At 37.9% G+C, this 21,045-nt stretch overlaps 2 protein-coding genes across 2 annotated transcripts; one reads left to right on the top strand and one right to left on the bottom strand.

The window, feature by feature from the left end:
• Positions 1-7,609: 7,609 nt before the first annotated feature.
• Positions 7,610-10,167, bottom strand: LOC134791394 (small ribosomal subunit protein uS7m). Its single transcript, XM_063762406.1, has 4 exons — positions 10,010-10,167; positions 9,680-9,874; positions 8,933-9,167; positions 7,610-7,880 (listed from the first exon to the last, which is right to left on the bottom strand). The coding sequence occupies exons 1-4, from the start codon at positions 10,075-10,077 to the stop codon at positions 7,662-7,664; spliced, it is 717 nt and encodes a 238-aa protein (XP_063618476.1). The 5' UTR covers positions 10,078-10,167; the 3' UTR covers positions 7,610-7,661.
• A 204-nt stretch (positions 10,168-10,371) lies between these two features.
• LOC134791392 (DNA-directed RNA polymerase I subunit RPA43) lies at positions 10,372-12,525 on the top strand. The gene is made up of 4 exons (XM_063762405.1): positions 10,372-10,682; positions 10,763-10,954; positions 11,863-12,015; positions 12,124-12,525. The coding sequence occupies exons 1-4, from the start codon at positions 10,504-10,506 to the stop codon at positions 12,461-12,463; spliced, it is 864 nt and encodes a 287-aa protein (XP_063618475.1). The 5' UTR covers positions 10,372-10,503; the 3' UTR covers positions 12,464-12,525.
• The last annotated feature ends 8,520 nt before the right edge of the window (positions 12,526-21,045 follow it).

Here is a 21,045-nt window from a genome sequence, read left to right as displayed (position 1 = left end):
CATTGCAAATTCTAAAGCAAGCAGAACTATTTACCTTTACGAGCAATTGTGTATAACCATTACTTAAGGCCAATTCAACCTTACATTGTCACATCAAAACGATATCTGAATTATGTCAGTCGCGCGTGCATTTCGCTCGTATCATCGCCCACACTATCGGTGGACCTTATGCCTTTTGAAATAATTCAGATACCTATAACTTTGATGTCATGCCTCCTCTTCACGTTGGGCCAACGCCAACGCCAACGAGGGACGCAGCCATGCGGTAGAATGAGATAGCAATATCACTTGCTCCCTCTAACGCATAAATGCGTCCCTCGTTGGCGTTGGCGTTGGCCCAACGTGAAGAGGAGCCATCACATTGTAAGTTGGAAATGGTCTGTTCTCTAGTATAGGTTAATCTTTTGAACGCCAAACAGCGCATCCATTTGCCTTGCCACTGACGCCACGGGGGTAAAATTTAGTTTTGTGAATAAATAATGCCAACCTAAAAGTGGGGTGTTTTTCAGTAGATTTTCATCAAAAAAAGGACGACGTCAAATGCCGTCTTTGGCGTCGTTGTCACGATTTTGCGTTGACGTCAATTGCCGTCTGTGGCGTTCAAAACTGACTCCTAACTGTACATCGATGGACCTTATGCCTTTTGTAATAAGGTCCACCGATGTACAGTAGTCTTGCTGTTTGTACTAGTCCGTACATATATTGGCGCGAGCGAAACGGACGTGCGACTGACATCATTCAGATATCATTTTGACGTCACATTGTAAGTTGGAATTGACCTGTAGTCTAGTATCGGTAAATGTATACAACGAGTAATATAACGAAATTGTTTAAATTATGTATTCAAGTTGATAATCATTGCATTTTATCTGATTACGTTACCCTTAAGGTGGAAACACATCTTTAGGGTTCCGTAGTCAACTAGAAACCCTTATAGTTTCGCCATGTCTGTCTCTCCTGTCTGTCCAAGGCTTTGCTCCGTGATCGTGATTCGGTCAAATTGCCAGCCTTTTATGAATGTAGTATGATACCTTAGGGTATGGTGCTTTACGCACACTAGCGTCCCTTCCCCTCCCCCTGACGCAACCCCCCCTTTTTGCATGAAATATGTCCCGGTTCACAGTTTTTTACATTTTTTGAGGAAAGTATACATTTTAGGAAAAAAGTGTCAATGAAAGAAATAATCCTTAATAAATTCTTAATAAAAAAGGTCGTATTCATTTTTTTATATGATGCACCATATTCATGTATTAGCTTGTAAAAATTCGAAATAACATAGTTTTTACTTAGGATTCGAAACTCATTTATTATACACAATGTAACACGAGGAATCCGAATAATTTTAACAGCGTAATCATATTTAGAGACAAAAATGTCCTATATTTTTTTTTTGAAATCCGGCTAGTTTCAGATTGGTATTAAACCAATTAAAAAAAAAAAACAAGTTTTTATTGTTACATAGTGCAAAACGCCTTTTTGATGGCGATGTTGCTACTATGGGACGTAGTCTAAATACCTATCCTTATTGATAGATGTAAAAAAGTGACAAGTAACACTTTGCAAAACCTAAGTTTTACGAAAAAAAAAGTAAAAATCCATTTTGGGTGACAAGTTTACCAATAGCATTTACTTTTTATGTACAAATACATTCAAAAAATTGAAAAAAAAAAACAAACAAAAAAAAATTATTTTTTGTGAAATTGACCTAAACTCATATTACATCTTTTCCTTCTTTTGACCTCATGTATACATTTTAGGAAAAAAGTGTCAATGAAAGAAATAATCCCTTATTAAATTCTTAATAAAAAAGGTTATATTCATTTTATAACACTTTTTAACTTATTATACAAGGTGTTCTCAAGAAATGCGAAAGATTTTATTTCTGAGGTCAAAAAAAGGAAAAAACGTAATATGAATTTAGTAAATGTTATTGGTAAACTTGTCAGTTAAAATGGTTTTTTACTTTTTTTTTCGTAGAACTTAGCTTTTGCAAAGTGTTACTTGTCACTTTTTGACATCTATCAATAAGGATATTTAGATTACGTCCCATAGTAGCAACATCGCCATCAAAAAGGCGTTTTGCACTATGTAACAATAAAAACTTGTTTTTTTTTTATTGGTATTAACTCTGAAACTATCCGGATTTCAATAAAAAAATATAGGACATTTTTGTCTCTCAGTTTGTTTTTGTTATCAGGAATACGCTGTTAAAATTATTCGGATTCCTCGTGTTACATAGTGTATAATAAATGAGTTTCGAATCCTAAGTAAAAACTATGTTATTTCGAATTTTAACAAGCTAATACTTACATGAATATGGTGCATCATATAAAAAAAATGAATATGACCTTTTTTATTAAGAATTTATTAAGGATTATTTCTTTCATTGACACTTTTTTCCTAAAATGTATACTTTCCTCAAAAAAAGTAAAAAACTGTGAACCGGGACATATTTCATGCAAAAAGGGTGGGTTGCGTCAGGGGGAGGGGAGGGGACGCTAGTGTGCGTAAAGCACCATACCCTAAGGTATCATACTACATTCATAAAAGGCTGGCTATAATTAGTTTGTCCTCCCCATACATTAGAACACAATTTAACCGAGTCAATCGTTAGAAAGCTGCAATTTGGCATGGATATCTACGTATAATAAAATCAAAAAATATTTTACAGGACATATGGTGCTACTTTACCGCCCTAGGGCGGGATTAATGACAATACGTGCCTATGTCAAAAATTTAAAGGGCCATATGTACTGTAAAACGTTGTACAATACACGTGCGAAAAGGTAATTCACAGCTAATTTCCTACTTTTCGCACTTGTATCGTAATGTACTATTTTAGTGTATCTCACCTACACGTAAAGTGGGGATTTATTTATTACGCCCAACCAAAAGAGACTTGTAGGAAGTCATAGGGTCCCATTCGACGCGAGAGGTAGTGCTACTTTGTCTAAGGCACTCAACATTACAACCTTTGTTTCTTAATAGTTTAGTAGTGACGGATGTTTTTTATAGATTTGACCTGCCGAATCGTACTTACATCATTACATAAATGATCATATTATAGAGCGACGTGTTTTAAATAACGACTTTATTCCACTTGACATAAGGTTGAAACTCTATTGTATTAAAACTACCTATATTAAGTGTGAGTAATGACTGTAATGAGTATAGATAGTTTTACCAAATCATTCAAATTTTCAGATATGCATTTATCTCAAAGTAAGGGCATATACGTGAGTCACCGATAATTTATCTTTCTTTCGAATGAATCAGCAAACGTTAGATCTCTTAGTCTAAGTCTAAGAATATGTAGGTAGGATATATAGACGACAATGTTGAGTCATTTTATCAGTATTCTCTTTATATTTCAGTAGGAGTAGCAGCGAAAGCGCTATTATTGTTTGTCCTTGTCACAGTCTCACATGATTTTTGTTCCCCACCTTAAATTTAGTATGGATTATGGTGGCCCACCATAATCAATACTAAATTTAAGGTGGGGAACAAATAAATTCGACCAATCATAGTGTCGCATTGCGTATGTTTTGTCCCTCCCGGAGGCACGCGTATACCACTTCTATAGGATGCTGCCTTCTATGGTTTCACTAGACTTATATCGACCGGGATATGAACCGTGATGACCTTTTGTATTGTTTTCGAGATCCCGATATTTCGTTTCGACGCAGTTAAATGCATCTTGTTCACGGGTTACCCGTCCGGTCCATATCCCGGTCGATATAAGTCCAGAGTTGATCATCGTTCTTTTTTTTTCATTTTGATTGACATCTGTAAAAATTTTAGTAAATTTTATGATTCGTAACCGTTTTATTGATAGGTACTTAGTAGAAGAGATGTCAAGTCTAAGAAAACATAGTGACTCATAGTGTGACAGCTGATATAGATGGCGTGGTTCCACATAAGTTTTGGAACCACGGGATTGACAAACGTCCCGGAGTTACCACATAATGTATGTAGCCGCCATAATGACATAGGTGTTAATTCATTTAAATCGACAACCTGTTTTCAGGAAGGGCACGCTGACAGATGTCATCTTAGTACAATTTTGCGAACTCTTCGCGCTTTAAGGTTATACTAGTAGTTCGCCCCGAACTGAGAACTCGCGGTTGGCCAAAAATTGTATAGAGCGATTGACTTTGTTGCACCTACTTACTCGTATAGTTCGACATAAAATAGTAGAAAATAATTTTCAAGAAAAAAAAACGACTTCTATGGCCGGTGAAAGATTATTGTACATAGATGGTGCACTATGTAGAAAAGCAGGTAAAACCACCCACTTTTCTAGTAGGTAGCATTTCGTTTCTGTAAGAGTCGCAGTTTTAGCCCCACGAACCCACTTCTCTGATAGCAGTTCGGTTCTGTGAGGATTGCAGTTCGAACCTAACCAAAGCCACTTTTCTAGTAGCATTTCGTTTCTGTAAGGCTCGCAGTTCTAACCTAACCTAACCCACTTTTTTTCGGTTCTGTGAGGATCGCAATTCAAACCTAACCTAACCCACTTAACGGCGCGTGCGGTGCAGTGTACGGGGGTTTGAGCGGGAGGGGCTAGTAAGTTTGGCATCATTATACTTTATACCTACATTTTATGGTAGGTAACCATAGTGGTTTATTTAGCTTAGGTATCAGTGGTTTTCCGGGTCAAGGTCCGAGTCCGGGTCCGAGTCCGGGTCCGGGTCCGGGTCCGGGTCCAGGACCAGGTCCAGGTCCAGGTCGAGGTCCAGGTCTAAGTCTTGGTCCAGGTCCAAGTCCAGGTCCAAGTACGGGTCCAGGTCCGGGTTCAGGTCCAGATAAGAGCCCGGATCCGAGTCAGGTCTGGCTCCAGGGTCAGCTGCGTCAAAATCGAAATTCGAAATCGCCAAACGTGTAGTCATTGAAGAATTCTGTTCTGATCATCATAAGCAGTTCCACTTCATCAAATGCGACAGTTTTTAATGTAAATTCTTGATTTTCTGATGAAAATACACAAATCACTATACGCATGCCTTTATGATTTGAGGAGTTCACTCGATTCCTCATGGATACCATGATCAGACCTCGAGTTTGACGAAAATGTGGCTTAAAAACTGAACTTGCTTAACAATATAACGAAGAGGACAAACCGCCAAACGTGAACTATGCGTCATTGAAGAGTTCCGTTCTGATCATCATCAGCAGTTCCACTTCATCAAATGCGACAGTTTTTAATGAAAATGCTTGATTTTCTGATGAAAATACAAATATCTCTATACGCATGCCTTTAAGACTTGAGGAGTTCCCTCGATTCCTCGTGGATCTCATCATCAGAACTCGAGCTTGACAAAAATGTGGCTTAAAAACTTAACTTGCTTAGCAAACATAACGAAGAGGACAAATCGCCAAACGTGAACTATGCTTCGTTGAAGAGTTCCGTTCTGATCATCATCAGCAGTTCCACTTCAACAAATGTCACTTTTTTGAATGTATATGCTAGATTTGTTCATAAAACACATAAATTACTATATGTATGCCTTTAATATTTGAGGAGTTCCCTCGATTCCTCATGGATCCCATCATGAGAACTGGGTTTTGACAAAAACGGGACCAATCTGTATGCATATACATACAATCAAAAAAATAATTTTCAAAATCGGTCCAGTAATGGCGGAGATATGAGTAACAAAGCATAAAAAAAAATCACAATCGAATCTCCTCCTTTTGAGATTTGTCGTTGAAGTCGGTTAATAAATGAGGGCGCCACTTTCTACGTAGCTGTCACATTTTTGACGTAAAATGCTTACACATGGCTACAATTTATAGTCTGGCAAGCCATTTCCGTCAGTAGAAAAAAGCGGCAAAAAAATGTAGGCGCGAAGGGTTATCGTCCCATAGAAATTTTGAATATCGCACCTTTTCTACTGACAAAACTTGTTTGACCGACTATAGTATGGAAATTTTAGAATTCCATTTTATTTAATTTCTACTATACTTGGTCAAGCAGATCTTGTCAGTAGAAAAAGGCGGCAAATTTGAAAAATGTAGGCGCGAAGGGATATCGTCTCATAGAAAATTTGAATTTCGCGCCTTTTTCTACTGACAAGATTTGCTTGACCATCTATATTTTATGTCCCACTATAGGCGGCAATGGATCAAAAATCGCGTGGATATATTACAAGGTCTGTGGAGCTCTTAACTGATACTGTATCTGTGGTAAGCCGAAATATTTCCTGTCAAATGCCAAATACCTATATTATGTTTATTATTATCTTGCTAATTATTTCAAAATGGTAAATTTAAAAACGATATTATAAAAGTGCAAGCCGAGCACATTCATTTGATACCAAACTCGACCATACTTTCTTGCAAAAAGATGACCAGAATAGCAAGACCCCTCACAAATAGCTTTTTAGCCTTCTAAGCTCTTCTAGCTCAATAACCCCTTGATCGAGCCTGCTGATAATTTAATGACTAAAATATAATGCCCTCAACTACACGTTTACCCAATTTCATTTAAATTAGAACAAATTTACTTAAGTTCTTGAGTATCAAACTATCCTCTGATAGTTCAGCTTAAAAACATCGAAATGCCGGGACGTGCCCCTAGCCAGCCGCGTATCCCAAGTCGAATGTAAGAACTTCGTTCGCTTCGCTCGCTCGTTCGATAACACTTATAACATGGTATAAATAATATGGAGATGACTCATGACACTGTACCTGTACCCTTCGTGTTTGAAAAATACTATAATGGATTTTCGTAGGTATTCATGATGACTGGTTAGATCATTTTCCCAAAATCATAATTTACCTGTAGCATAATTTCTATTCGCATGTTTTCCTATTCTTAATTTACACCAGACGCATTAATTCCTAGGTTAAATTTTTCTCATAATTAATACTTTCCAAGTCGTTTTATTCGCATTCTTTTTATTTCTTAGGTGATAATATTACCATGGTCCCACCGCACTGTTTCTTTTCAAAAAAACATTTAGTTTACAACTTAGCTAGACGGTTCGCGGGGCTCCTATTTCTGGGCGGTTTGCCCTTCGGGCATCTGAAGCTACCTAACGAACCTAACCTACCTACACTTTTTTCCCCAAAGTGTAATGTTTTCATGGACGTCACATTAAATTAATAGGTTAGGTACGTTAGGTTCGTTAGGTAGCTTCAGATGCCCGAAGGGCAAACCGTCCAGAAATAGGAGCGCCGCGATCTAGCTAAGTTGTGAACTAAATGTTTTTTGAAAAGAAAGTGGGGTGGGGTAATCGATTTTTTGATTATAGAATAAACGCCGTAAGAAATATTTGTGAGTGGCTAAATTGTCTAATGGGAAAATATGCGAATGGAAAAATCATGTTAGGAATTAATGTGTCTGGTGTAAATTAAGAATAGGAAAAATTGCGAATAGAAATTATGCTACAGGTAAATTATGACTTTGGGAAAATGATCTAACCAGTCTTCATGATTAGTCTGAATGTATACATTATGTATGATTTTTAGATCCACTGGCATTCTTTGGGTATTTAGAATGGAAACCTTATTAAAAAAACCTCTTTAAAAGAGAGAAAATGATAAAAGACGAGAAAAAGAAATCTATATAAGGTTTTGATGTGCCAGGCTGAATTAAAGCAATTATTAATTTATCTACATATATATTATTGATACCAAGTTTAAACTACAACATAAAAGGTTCACTGCCACCTGTAGTGAGCGTACGCGCGGTTGGCCTCACACTGCCGGTGCAAGTCTTGTTTTCTCTTCACCACCTTGCCTGTGTTGTTTGCAGCGTCCAGCAACTCCCAAGCAAATGCCTGGGGGAAGTGAACTGTTCTCTCTTTCTCATTAGTGGCTTCGAGCAGCCATTTTATTGCTAGGAACAGGGATCTCTTCTCTGTGATGGGACCGGGAACCTGGAATACCAAAAAAAAAACTAAATTTGGGCCTTTTTTTTAAATTTTTTACGTATTTTTATTTTAACAAAAAAGTAAGTATAATAAATGTTTAAAAATAAGAATTTGGACAAGTGTCTTAATGTTACTTAGGCCAAAATTGAAATATTTAAGTAGCCGGGTCCACACAGAATGAGCATAGCCGCGAGGTAATTTCCTCGTGCACAAAATGGTCCATGCGCACTCTCGTTTTCTCCATATTTCTCTATGCAGCGGAAACTTGGACCCTAAAAGCTCGCACAAGGGCAAGAATAGACGCGTTCGAAATGTGGTGCTGGCGCAAAATGTTGGGCATCTCATGGACAGCGCATCGCACCAACGTGTCTATTCTGAACGAGCTCAACATAAAAACCCGTCTATCTACTATCTGTCTCAGGAGAATCCTCGGGTTCTTTGGGCACTTGGCCCGGCGGGAACCCGACAGTCTAGAGAAGTTGATGATCGGTGGCCAGGTTGAGGGCAGAAGAGGCAGAGGCAGAATACCCACACGCTGGTTTGATGCCATTGAGGCAGTCACACGCGTCAAGTTCCAGGGCTCTATGCGGAAGGCAGAAGATCGGCCAGGTTGGAGAGCAATCCAAGAAAACGCAACTTATGGCGGTCACGACCCTCAGTCATGAGGTTACGACGAAGAAGAAGAAGACAAAATGGTCAATGTAGACGTGCCTCGCACGCGCCGCCTCAGCCGAGGCACATCTATGTATAATTATGCTCGCTCTGTGTGGACTCGTGGAATGTATTGGGCCACATACATTCCACGACTCTTCTCTTTCCACACAGACTAACAACATTATGCTGATAATGGATGTGGTCACAGGTGATCTCTGAAATACAATATCACAACTTATCTAGCTTAGATGGGTTAAATTATTAATCATTATAATAATGTTACAACGTTACGACAGACGCCTTCATCAGTAACTGGCCAGAAAAAGCGCAACAACGGGTGTTGTGGAAATCAAGGGGAGAGGCCTTTGCCCAGCAGTGGCAAAAAAAATGTTACAAATGTTTACCTGATAAGTAATGCCTCCTCTCTTGATTGGTGACAGTAACAACAATGGCTTTGCATTTTCAATGGCTTTGTATAAGATTGCTTTTGGACTCAACTCAATTTTGGCTTTTGCTTCAGGTGTGGTAGCCAGGTGGTATCTTTCAATTTGCATCCTCTTTATATTTTCAAAGGCTTGTTCAACTAGACTGCGAGCCAGCTTCTTCTTGCCCATTTCCATTACATGATTAATAACTTTGCTGGAATTTTAAAATAACAATAGGGGATAATACACAAAACTCTGTGTAATATCCCTGCCACTAGCAAATACTGAGGGCCTACGGTAAAACACGAAATTTCGTTATCTGCCTCTCTATCACTCTTGCTTATTCAAGCAATAAAGAGGCAGAAAACGAAATTTTGACTTTGGCATTCCATGGCACGCCTCTCATAATATATGAATAGTAGATAAAGGTGATGTTCTACGGGAAAAGGTACTTTATGATGGTTGGCGCTTACATCTTGACTGCATTAGCATTGGAGTGTTGTTAATAATTGTGTAAGCACCAGCCACCATAAGTTACCTTAACCTGTGGAACATCACAAATAAATGCAAAAACGGAACCAGGATAAAAAGTAGTTGTTAATTATTAATAAGGTAATACTGTCATGTTTTCAAACATAACTTATAAAATGAGCACGAAAATATAGTGTTTGGTGTACCTACTGTGATTGAGAAAATTATAAACCCTGTGTACAAAGAATTACATACTTGACTAGTGGATCATGGTAAACAGATGAGGTTTCATGCGATCCTGGTGGTTTCACAGGCGCTGAAGTGATTTTGGCAAACTCCCCACTCTCTATAAGCCTTGCCTGATCTTCCTTCCTAAATATGGGATTCTGGAAGTAGTCTGGGAAACTTGTTGGCCGAGAATAACTTCGGTTTTGAAGCACGGAGCTCCCTCTGTAACCCGAAAAATGTTGACAATATATTACTAATGTTTTATTAAAATAATTATATCTGGTTCCGACCCCGAGTATATGGGGTAAGGCAAGAATAATGATGATAATTATATCTGGTTATTTTCAGCTATCTTACCGCAGCAAACAGGGTGAATGTGTCACGAATTTATTTATTAACAATAACTTGTTGGTTACGTTATTCATGGTTACAAAAAAATATTTCTAGTTCTATTATTTAAGCTTTGATTATTTGCATAATATATTGATGTTTTTATGGTCACTTATGCTTTTTAATAAAACAACATAACCTAAAAAACCCAGTCCAAGTGACATTGACAGTTGTCATTTCTACTACAATGTGTTTTTTTTATATACGTCTAGTGTTGTCCATATTTAGTCAGGTAGATGCCAAGTGCCAAGTTCATGCAGAGCCCTTTTTATTTGGCTGTTTACCATCGCTCCTACGTCTTGTGCAAAGACGCCAAATTTAAAAAAGACTATTTGACATGAAAACAAAATGTGATCGCGTGCAATGTCGGAAATTGTAAATTTCATATTTCATAAAATTGTTTGATATTTATTTAGGTAATGAACCACTAATTCACAAAAAAACACTTATGCGTTTTGAACATGTCAACTATTATAAAATTCAACCTTAAGGAATTAAGAAAATTAGCCAATGATAAGAACTCCTGTGTTGTGGAAAAAAAAGTTACACAAAACCTTGCACTGCAGCCTTGGTGTCTTAGTAATCTCCAGGAATCAATAAAAAACCTGTTGGATTACAAAATCGGGAAGTTCGATAAAGAGTATGTATTACACATATGATTTGAAATACTATTATAGGCTTGAGCCAATCACTATAGGTAGAATATTGGTATTGTTGCAGGTTAAACGGCATTTTACTTAGCTACAAAAATTTAAGAGTATTAACCAATGTGGGCGCAATACGCAACGATGGCTCAGACATTATGTTTCAAGTACAAGCGGACTACTTCATATTTCAACCATATGTGGGTGCCACCTTAAAAGGACTGGTAAACAAAAAGAGCAATACCCATCTAGGCATTCTTGTACATCGGTAAGTTCTAACAATCTACTAATTCTACAACACAACAACGAAACATCTAATGATACAGATATTTGTTCCTGAGTCATGATTGTTTTCTATGTATTTAAGTATTTATATATTATATATATTGTTGTCTGAGTACCCACAAAACAAGTCTTCTTGAGCTTACCATGGGGCTTAGTCAATTTGTGTAAAAATGTCCTATAATATTTATTTATTTAAATTCTATTGTGTCACTAATGAAAAGAAATGATTAATTTGTCACTTAACACTTTCGCAACCAGGCAAAATTTCAAACAATACCCCAGAAACCGACAGTACTCGCTAGTCGGGCAACGACGTACAACTCAATGCCGCACGCCGCGAACCCGCTAGTCGGGCAAGCGGCGGACGCTCTGGGCTGTGCCAAGTAACTTTCGTATAAGTACGTGGATAAAATTAAATCTGCTGTCTCATCTGTTTAGGCTCCCCGTTTTGTTCTTCTCCTAATTCTAACTCCTATTGATACATACCCGTGTATGCAATTTCACGTAACCAACTAATAAGAATTTTTATTTTGTAATCGCATTAGGTACGGTAAATAAAAATACAAAGTGAAGTAATAAAATATAATAATCAACTGTACCAACTTTTCGACCACATAATAATCAGAAGACTTACAATTTTTTCTGTTAGTGGCAGTGGCAGCCCTGAGGTAGTGAAGATGCAATGCTTGCCCGCCTGTCGGGCACTTCGGCGTCGCATGTAGGTTTATAGCTCTTGCCCGACTAGCGGGTATGCCGGCATCTGAGTAAAGTTTACGAGTGCCCGAGAGTCGGGTACGCGGTGTCGAATGTGTTAACATTTTAATTTAACCAACTGAGATTTCTGGAGTTAATTATTGAAATAGAAATTCTTAACAAATTTATGATTTTTAGTGTATTCAATGTGGTGATTCCCCGGCCAACTGAGGAGCCTGGCAATGAATGGATCGGATCAGTAGTCCAAGAGGGACAAGTTGTGTTGTTCCGAGTGGTTGTATTGGATCTCTATGGAGCTTTGCCATACATTAGGGGAGAACTAGATGCAAGGTAATAAGAGCTTTTGGTCAATTTTTATATACACACTGACAAAAGTGATGTTTAAACTTTTTTTTTTCTGATGATGAATGTTTTAAACTAATGCATTTTTTTCCTAAGGTGGGTCAAACTTGGTCCAGATGAAGATGATGAGATGTTTGAAACAAATCAAGTGGAACCAGTAACTGTGGACTATGTAAACTTTGATAAAATTAAACCATTCTATCAGAAACAAAGTGGAGATGGCAAACAGTCACCAACAAGGAGCCTGCCAAAGCTTGACAAAGCAAGTCCTGTAAGCAAAAACCAGTCTAAAAGTACAGCTCAAGTATCTAAAGAAAAAAATGGTGTAATTGGCAGTACATCAAAAAAGAACATAAAGAAACTGAGCAAAACATCAGACTGTGATGCAACCAGTTCTGCTCTAAGACCATCAAAAAAACAAAAGCGAGAATCTTGAATTCAATAATAATTTATAGGCTTTGACTTATTGTACAACATTTTAAGTATATTATTTACTAGTACCATACTGTCTTTTTTAACAGAACAACTGTCAAGATAGCCTATAGCTGATTTTAAGTATATTGGAATACTGAATGTAAATTTAATAAAATACTTATTTACTGGAAGGTTGTTTGTTTTTTCACAGGTTCCTACACTACCAGCTATCAATTTCACTTCAAAGTCAGAGGTTGAGGCCCTTAGATATTGTATTGCAGAATGCAGAGTTGCCCTCATTGCTTCTCTTTCCTTGATATATCAAACGAAAGTGACGCAACGCAATAACCAGAATTGATGAATGCAAGAAGACGTACCGTGTTATGATGGAGGGTGTTAAATGTGTGTATTCAAGCCACTCCAAATTCTTCAAAAATAATATATTATGTTTGATTTCGGGGGCTGCAATAGCATTCATCAGTTTCATCACACATAAACACAACAGAACAGTTAGAACAGAACATAAACATTCTATAAGAACGTAAGCGGTATCCAGACGGGATGAAATTGGCGTCAATCTCCAATTTAATCACTAATTTTAGATTTATATTAGAGCCTCTAAATTTAAAAAATGCCCCAGAACGAAAATACTGGCTTCACAAATTGGTATTCTTGCGTCCGCGCCTCATTTTATCGGTAATATCGGTCATTATCGGCGGTTGAATTCGGCCAGCCAAATGGGCGTTTGCGTCCGCACGTCCTGATTCGATCGGGCAATTTAATCAGATTGGTGAAAAAATTGACTAGTCTGGATACGCCTTTATTGTATTCTTTGTAGGGCTCGCGGTCGAGTCCGTGTTTCGTTTACACGTTTCGAATACCCGTTTCCGAATAACACGTACACGGTTTTCTGGCCCGTTCCGCACGTGTAATTAAGATCCGTCTCCACGGATAAACGGGTACGAGGGTCGCACTGAAAGATTCGGGAATGGGACACTTAGAAATAACATAATAGAAACAGGCATATAATTTATAAAAATGTAACTCTTTATAAAACTTTTAAGGTATATTCCATTTGGTTGTCATTTGTATTTAAGAATTACTGGCAATTTGAAAATTGTATGTCGAACATTATTTGAATTTTTGGCCAAGTGATTTTTCGGATCATATTTTTAAACGGTTTTCAATATGCCCTCAGCGAACAAATAAAAGTTACAATGGGCTTCTGTTATTTTTTTATGAACTAGAGTTCATCGTACGCTCGTTTGCAGTTAAAATTAAATATGAAAGTCACTTTCATTTTATCCCATGGGTGATCTTAAAGAAGCATGTCATTCCAAAGCGACGTCAAAAATTAAAATCGCATTTGTGCTGTTAATTAAAAAGACTGCCTAAAAAGTTGCATATCGGCAGATTTCGACATTCCTAAATATTCATATGACAACAGTAAAAAAATCTTTTATATATATATATATATGTAAAAAAACTTCAATTCCGTTGGCTACTCCACGAATTTCATACAAAACCACTAAGGCCCCAAAATCGCCATACAAAAAGGACTTTGGGATTATGAGCCGTGTGCATTACAGAATGATTACTTTCAAAAGAAAATTTATATGCGTGGTCAGTTTGAGTTTAAGTATGTATTAAAATAAAGATTGACCGTCTAGATGCGACAGTTTTCTCTATTCCCGACATTTTCAGTGCAACCCTCGTATTCGAAGAAACGGATCTTATTTACCCGTGGCTCCGGACACGTCCTTGACGAGTAGCGAAGGAACGAACCGGCGCGGCGTACTTAAGAGTCAGATTAGTAGACAAAAGATTCATGACGAGTTTCCGTCATATTTAACCTTATTCCGTGGTTCATAGAGTCGAAATTCAATAAACGGTTTACAGAACCCTTTTTGACCAGGTAGTTTTTGCTTGCAATGTTGCAAATACGAGTAGAAAATTAGAAATACAATAGGTATAGGTACCTATGCTAGTTATCAAAATAGTATTTTATATAAGACTTCAAATACTAATACTTTATGGTTTATTAATATAACTTGATAGCAATAAATTTAAAGTACTTAAAAAAAATAAAAGCAATAAAGAGTATAAAGACTTTACGTTAAAATCTGGCCATGCATGATCTGGTAGGTGGTGGTAGGTAAGTATACAATATTCTTACCAATTGCATATTTTTAAACAGTTCTTATATTTTTAATAATTTGTATTCTGTATATTGTATGTGTGAGTTTTTACGAATATATTCTGTCAATAAGAAATGTATATTTATAATCTAATTATTTTTTAAGTTACGTAAGCCAGACATCTTAGTATTATTATAGTAAACCACGTAAAAATTAATAAATACAGTGTAAACTCTATATAACGACTCTGAAGGGACTGCGGATTTTTCGACGTTAAGTATAGAGACTGGTTGTTAAATGGAGTGAAATAAAAAGGTCATCTTACTATTCTAAATATTCTAATGTATCTGTTTATAATATACTTAGGACACATTTTGCACAAGAAGAATATTCATTTCATACATATAACAACGCCTATTAATTTATAACGTGTAACATCTTGTCAAAAGTCTAGTGCCCGAGGTAAACATGGGCAAGTTGATCATACAAAAACAAAAGACAAATTTTCTTAGAATCTCCGGTACGTCAGTCGAAGTAAACACGTGCTAGATAATAAAACAACAAAACAGCAAACAAAAAAACGTACACAGCTGCAGTTTATATCAATTTCGGCAACTTAGAAAGTATTTCTTAATGATGTATTATGCCGTATTTTTGTCGTTAAATAGAGTGAGCGTGACGCTATATAGAGTGTATTACTGTATAGAAAACAAGGTAAACCAACCAAAGTCAAGCAATTTCGACATTTTAAGGAGTTTGTCGTTAAATCGAGTGACGTTATAAAGAGTTTACACTGTAATCATGTGTATCTGCCAATAAGTAATGTATTTACAACTTTTAATATAATTTAGTATGAATTTATGAAAAGTAAGACTTTTCTTAAATTCTTTATCTTATTATCATATAAAATGAACTTTAAGACTGTACTAATAAATATTATTTACAATTTTAGCAACAAAACAACAAAACGATTTTAAATTAAAGTAACTTGGAAAGACTGTATTTTACGAATTGGCCGACTAAGTGGCGAACTGGAGTCATACCTACTTACCTAAACACAATATCTTAAAAGTCATATTTATTTCGTGTTCATTTGCTTAGATACATTTGCTTCTTTAATTTTAGCCGCTCGCTGCATTTGTTACAATTTCATATATGTGTAGACAGGTTCTCCTTATTACACCGACATAAAGCTTATAATTAGCTATGGCGGTTCTGATAATGGTTTGGGACATTACTTGTTTTCGGCGATATCAGACAAAAGGGTATTGGAAAACAACACGTTCTAAAGTTCTAATGAATGGAACACCACCGGCCGGCATTTATTACCTGAGCACTAGTGTGAAAGTGACCCCAGTCAACACGAATGATTACCAATTTTGAGATCTATCTTAATGTATTTAGCAATATAATTGCAAGGTAACCAAGGTAGCATAGGTTTTTAAGGTTCTCGCGTGAAATCCTGCGTTTCAAATGCCGCTGTACTTTTTTTGCTTCGTTGGTAGATTAGTTAACAGTTAGGTAATTGATAAAAATAACAAATAACCACAAAGTAGTAGTAGGTAGTATTTGTCTGCATACCTATTCTTCGCGAAACTATATAACTTACACCATTATATATAAAATGTGTTTCTTTGATTGAAATGTAATATGTGACGTTATCTATGAAAAGGGACCTTATTGTCGATGGCGCTTACGTCATTATTTACGATGCTCCAATATAATTACAATGCCACGCGACGCTGTGCGGCGTAAGCGCCATCGACAATAAAGTCCCTTTTCACAAATAATGCCCCATATGTAATGAAATTAACTTAAAAGCAATAATAGTAAAAAAAAATTGGCCAAGTGCGAGTCCGACTCGCACACGAAGGGTTCCGTACCATTATCTATAAAAACGGTCACCCATCCAAGTACTTAAGTCCCAGAGGCCCACTTAAGTCTTTATTTTATTCTGTTTTTAGTATTTGTTGTTATAGCGGCAACGGAAATACATCATCTGTGAAAATTTCAGCTGTCTAGCTATCACAGATCACGAGAAACAGCCTGGTGACAGACGGACGGAAGGACGGACGGACGGACGGACAGCGGAGTCTTAGTAATAGGGTCCCGTTTTACCCTTTGGGTACGGAACCCTAATTAAGGTTCTAAACTAGGGACGAGTAAGTTCAAAATTAAAAATAGTAGACTATATAGAATAGGGACCTACTTCCATTCATATACAGAGTCATTTTTGGACCGTTAGCCATATTGTGCGAGGTGATTAGGTAGGTCATACTGAACAACTTTTTATAGGACCAACCTCGAAATCCCAAAAAAAATTTGGCCTTCCCATAGAAAACGTCGACATCCACTCGACCAAAATGTATGAAACGGCCAAAAAAAATTTTGTGATTTCGGAGTTGGTCCCATACAAAAAGTTGTTCAGTATGGCCTACCTAATCACCTCGCACAATATGGCATACGGTCCAAAAATGACCCTGTATTGTATAGTTGGTTAAATATGTTATATTAACACATGTGTTAAAACTGTTATAAATAATTTAAAAAGAATTCGTACGCTAAACGAGTTCATCTGAAGTCAACATTCAGTACTAGACCTTGCATACCCTGAGCTAGAGCATTGATTAGCTCAAACTGTTTCGGATCCGTTCGGGCCGGTCTTAAGTACCCGTGTAAACGGAGATACGTATCTGAGAAACGTTTCTTGGATACGTATCCGGATCTCGGCGGTTCCGTGTAAACCGTGTTCTTAGCACCGCCGGTCTTAAGAACACGGGTATTCGTTTCGGCGTGTAACACGGATACCGGGAGCCCTAATTCTTTGCTATGGCACGGACCTAGAGAGTAAACCGGATAGTGTACATTAGCCAAAAAGTGTGTCCACATGAGAACAATCGCGTCGCGAGCAGTCGCGGAAAAATGTGACATCACAATTTTAAAATCGCCGCGATTTTTTTGTCGCATATGCGCGCACTGCCATATAAACACATACGTTATATTTCTGCGACTAAATTATCGCGCGACAAAAAGTCGTGGTGCGCGCTTGGCCTAACACTGATTCTCATCGTGCCGACATCATGGTCACCCTAATGAGTTTGACAATGTTGACTTGTATTTTTATCGCAAAATGTAATAATTGTGGCTTCCTTGTGAAACAATATTTCACAATTAGAAATTCTTTCACTCCTACAACCTTTAACGCAACATTTATTCACCATTTTTAAGAAATTTTTCATTCACGTGTTTTGATAACATGTCATCACACATTAGGGATACCAATTAATATTCAAAGTTACTACAATGTCTACCATATCAAAATTAATGTTTTTTTTGTTGTGCACATGCTTGGTTAAATCAGTTAATAATATTGACATCATAATTATTTACAAATTTCTTAAAAGATGTCAGAACCTTACACTAAATATAGCACTTAAATAATATAAGAAGGTATTTAACTTCAGTAGTATATTGATATAAATACTACCACAATGGTATATTTTTAACATTGGCAACATGTGCGAGTGAGACACCGCGACCCACCTTTGCTATCTCAAGTGGACCGTTTTCTCTAGTCTGGTAAGAACGTCTTTCTGGCTCGGTGATAAGGTTAAATTTAGTATGGCAAAAAAAGTGACAGTTCACTCCATGATATAAACACGAGAAGGTGTGTGAAGCGCTTAAGCATAGCAACACTGAATAGTCGCGTAGCATACTTATCATGCTGGTAACATAGATCTAGGCTTGTGCCTGCTCGGTCACTACAGAGAGCGCTCCGCTCTCGGTCAATCGGTCAAACGAACTAGTTCGGTCTTTTAGTTCCTTTAGTTCAGTTCGGTCGTTGAGAGCCGGGAATGAATAGGAGTCGATTTTTCATTGGTTTCTTTCCAATCTTTGGTAACTGAATACAATTCAACTTATACGATACGATGTGTCGGTATTAAACATTAAAACACCTTAACATAATTTAAAAATGTGAAATATGTGGAAATATATTTGATTTTCCTTCATATTTTACGGGCTTAGGAGTGTCACGTCGTTCTTTCATCTCGTTCACACTCGTGCCAGCGACATTGACAACCGTTTCGTTCCGTCTATTTTACGTTTCACTCAGTCAAGCGCTCTCGAATCCCACTGAACTAAAGGACCTAAAGACCGATTAAGAGCGCGCAAAAAGATTTAGTTCCTTTCGGTCCTTGATGGGATTTCATTCTTAATAGTTCTTAGTTCAGGACCGACTCAAGCCTACATAGATCTATCGAGTCCGGTTAATACACGACCAAATAATGTACAGCCCAATAATTGGCGTCCACTTTTTTGGATGCGTATTATTGGGTTGTACACTACTGCCCTGTTAAAAGAGTGGCTTCATATTATTGGCACGGACCGAGCTTGTACACCCTGATAACGCTCAACCCAATAATACACGACCCAATAATACGAATCCATTTAGTGGACGCCGAATATTGGTCGCATATTATTGGCCCGTACCGAGAATGCTCGACCCGGGATTGCTCAACCCAAGAATGTACAGCCCAATAATTGGCGTCCACTTTTCGCTCCACACCACAGACTATAAATATTTGACACATAGAGTGATATTCTAGGGATGGGCGACGATTTATAAGTTTACGATTCAATAATGTTGCCATGCGCAAAAAATAAGCAGATAATGGTAAGGTTAAGTAGCTAACATATTATCGCACCGCACCGCGACCTTGGTGCGTCGCACGCATAAGTAAGAGCGAGAAAGAGATATATTTTTTTCCAGACGGAAACAAATTGTCCGATCCATGAAATGCATACTTGGTCAAGCAGATCTGGTCAGTAGAAAAGGCGGCAAATTTGAAAAATTTAGGCGCGAAGGGATCTCTTCCCATAGAAAATTTGAATTTCGCGCCTTTTTTTATTGATAAGATTTGCTTGATCAGCTATAATTAGAATAAAATGACAGAAAAAGGTGCCTGCAATTTGCGAATTTAAAGTAGTAACACACTATCGCACCGCACCACGACCTTTCGTACCGGTAAGTGAGGGCGAGAAAAAGATATCTGTTTCTCGCTCTCATTCATGAGTGCGACGCACCAAGGTCGCGGTGCGGTGCGATAGTGTGTTAGCTACTTTACAGGGTTTTAAATGAGTATAGTTTTCCTGGTTCTTAGGCCCCGTTCGCACGACAGCTTTTTCAACGCGCGTTAAAAATATAACCATTTATGTATTCACACGACAGCGGTGGCGCTTTTTATCCAGTGTTGTTGGATTTTAGACTTTAAGCTTTGGTCGATAAGTCGAATTTAGAGTGCGAACAGATTCAAGCGCTTTTTTAACGCGCGTTATTTAAAACTCTCGTGCTTATGGGGGCTTACTGACTGTCAAATTGGTTTGACGAACTATAATTAAGTCTTCGTCACACAGGAGCGTTTTACGGGTGGCGCGCGAGCGGGGCGTGAGCGTTTTATATATAAAGTAGCTATAGGTGGTCAAGCAAATCTTGTCAGTAAAAAAAGGCGCGAAATTAAAATTTTCTATGGGACGATATCCCTTCGCGCCTATATTTTTCCAATTTGCCGCCTTTTTCTACTGACAAAGAAAAGAGATATACGTTTCTCGCTCTCACTTATGGGTGCGACACTCCAAGGTCACGGTGCGGTGCGATAGTCTGTTAAGCCCCCCATTCACACTCCTACCTTGTAGTCCGCCTCGTAATCCGCCTCGTTGGGTAGGATTGTGTATGGGGGTTGCGGACTACGAGCCGTCCTACAAACTCAAGTAGGATGCCACTTGGGTCCTACAAATCCTACAAGCCCCGCCCACCGCTGTAGTCCGCCGCGTAGGATTGTGTGTGGCTTGTCGTCCTACATTGAGGACTACCGTGTTTGACGTAGGTATAACAACAGTGCGCCCCATTTTTTTGAAATTTGTAAAGGAATCGCTGTTTTTGGACCAGAAATCACCCAATTACTCCAACAAACAATGGAGGAATAGGCATTGCAACAATTATTACCAATACTTAAGAAATATGACGTTCTCTAGCGAATTTTTAGCAGTTTCTTTTCCCACACTCTTTTTTATTTTTATCCAATAACAAGAAAATACATAGCAGAAGAGCTATTTTCTTTTTTTAAATTGCACGTAAAGCCCCCTCCAGACTATGCGCGTGAATCGCGGGCGAAGCCGCGAACGCGAGTGTGGAGTCGATTTCGCTGTCTGCGAAAATCGGCGGCTTAACATTTTCAAGAGTAAGTAGAACGACCACAGACCGACACTTGTGAGAAACGAATCAGTACTAGTGATGGACGGCAAAACAGAGGGCCTACCGCGAACCACGTTCTACGTTTTGCCCCTCTGTCGCGCGTGTAAATTCGTACGCAAGTGTGACAGGGAGGCAGCACGTCCAACGTGGTTCGCGGTAGGCCCTTAGTACCGTGTGTGAGCTATTTCTTGCTCCGTAGTCCTGCGAGGCGGA

The sequence above is a fragment of the Cydia splendana genome, chromosome 6 (genome assembly GCF_910591565.1).
Source record: "Cydia splendana chromosome 6, ilCydSple1.2, whole genome shotgun sequence".
Classification (NCBI taxonomy): Eukaryota; Metazoa; Arthropoda; class Insecta; order Lepidoptera; family Tortricidae; genus Cydia; species Cydia splendana.
This window is presented reverse-complemented; position numbering and strand designations above follow the sequence as displayed.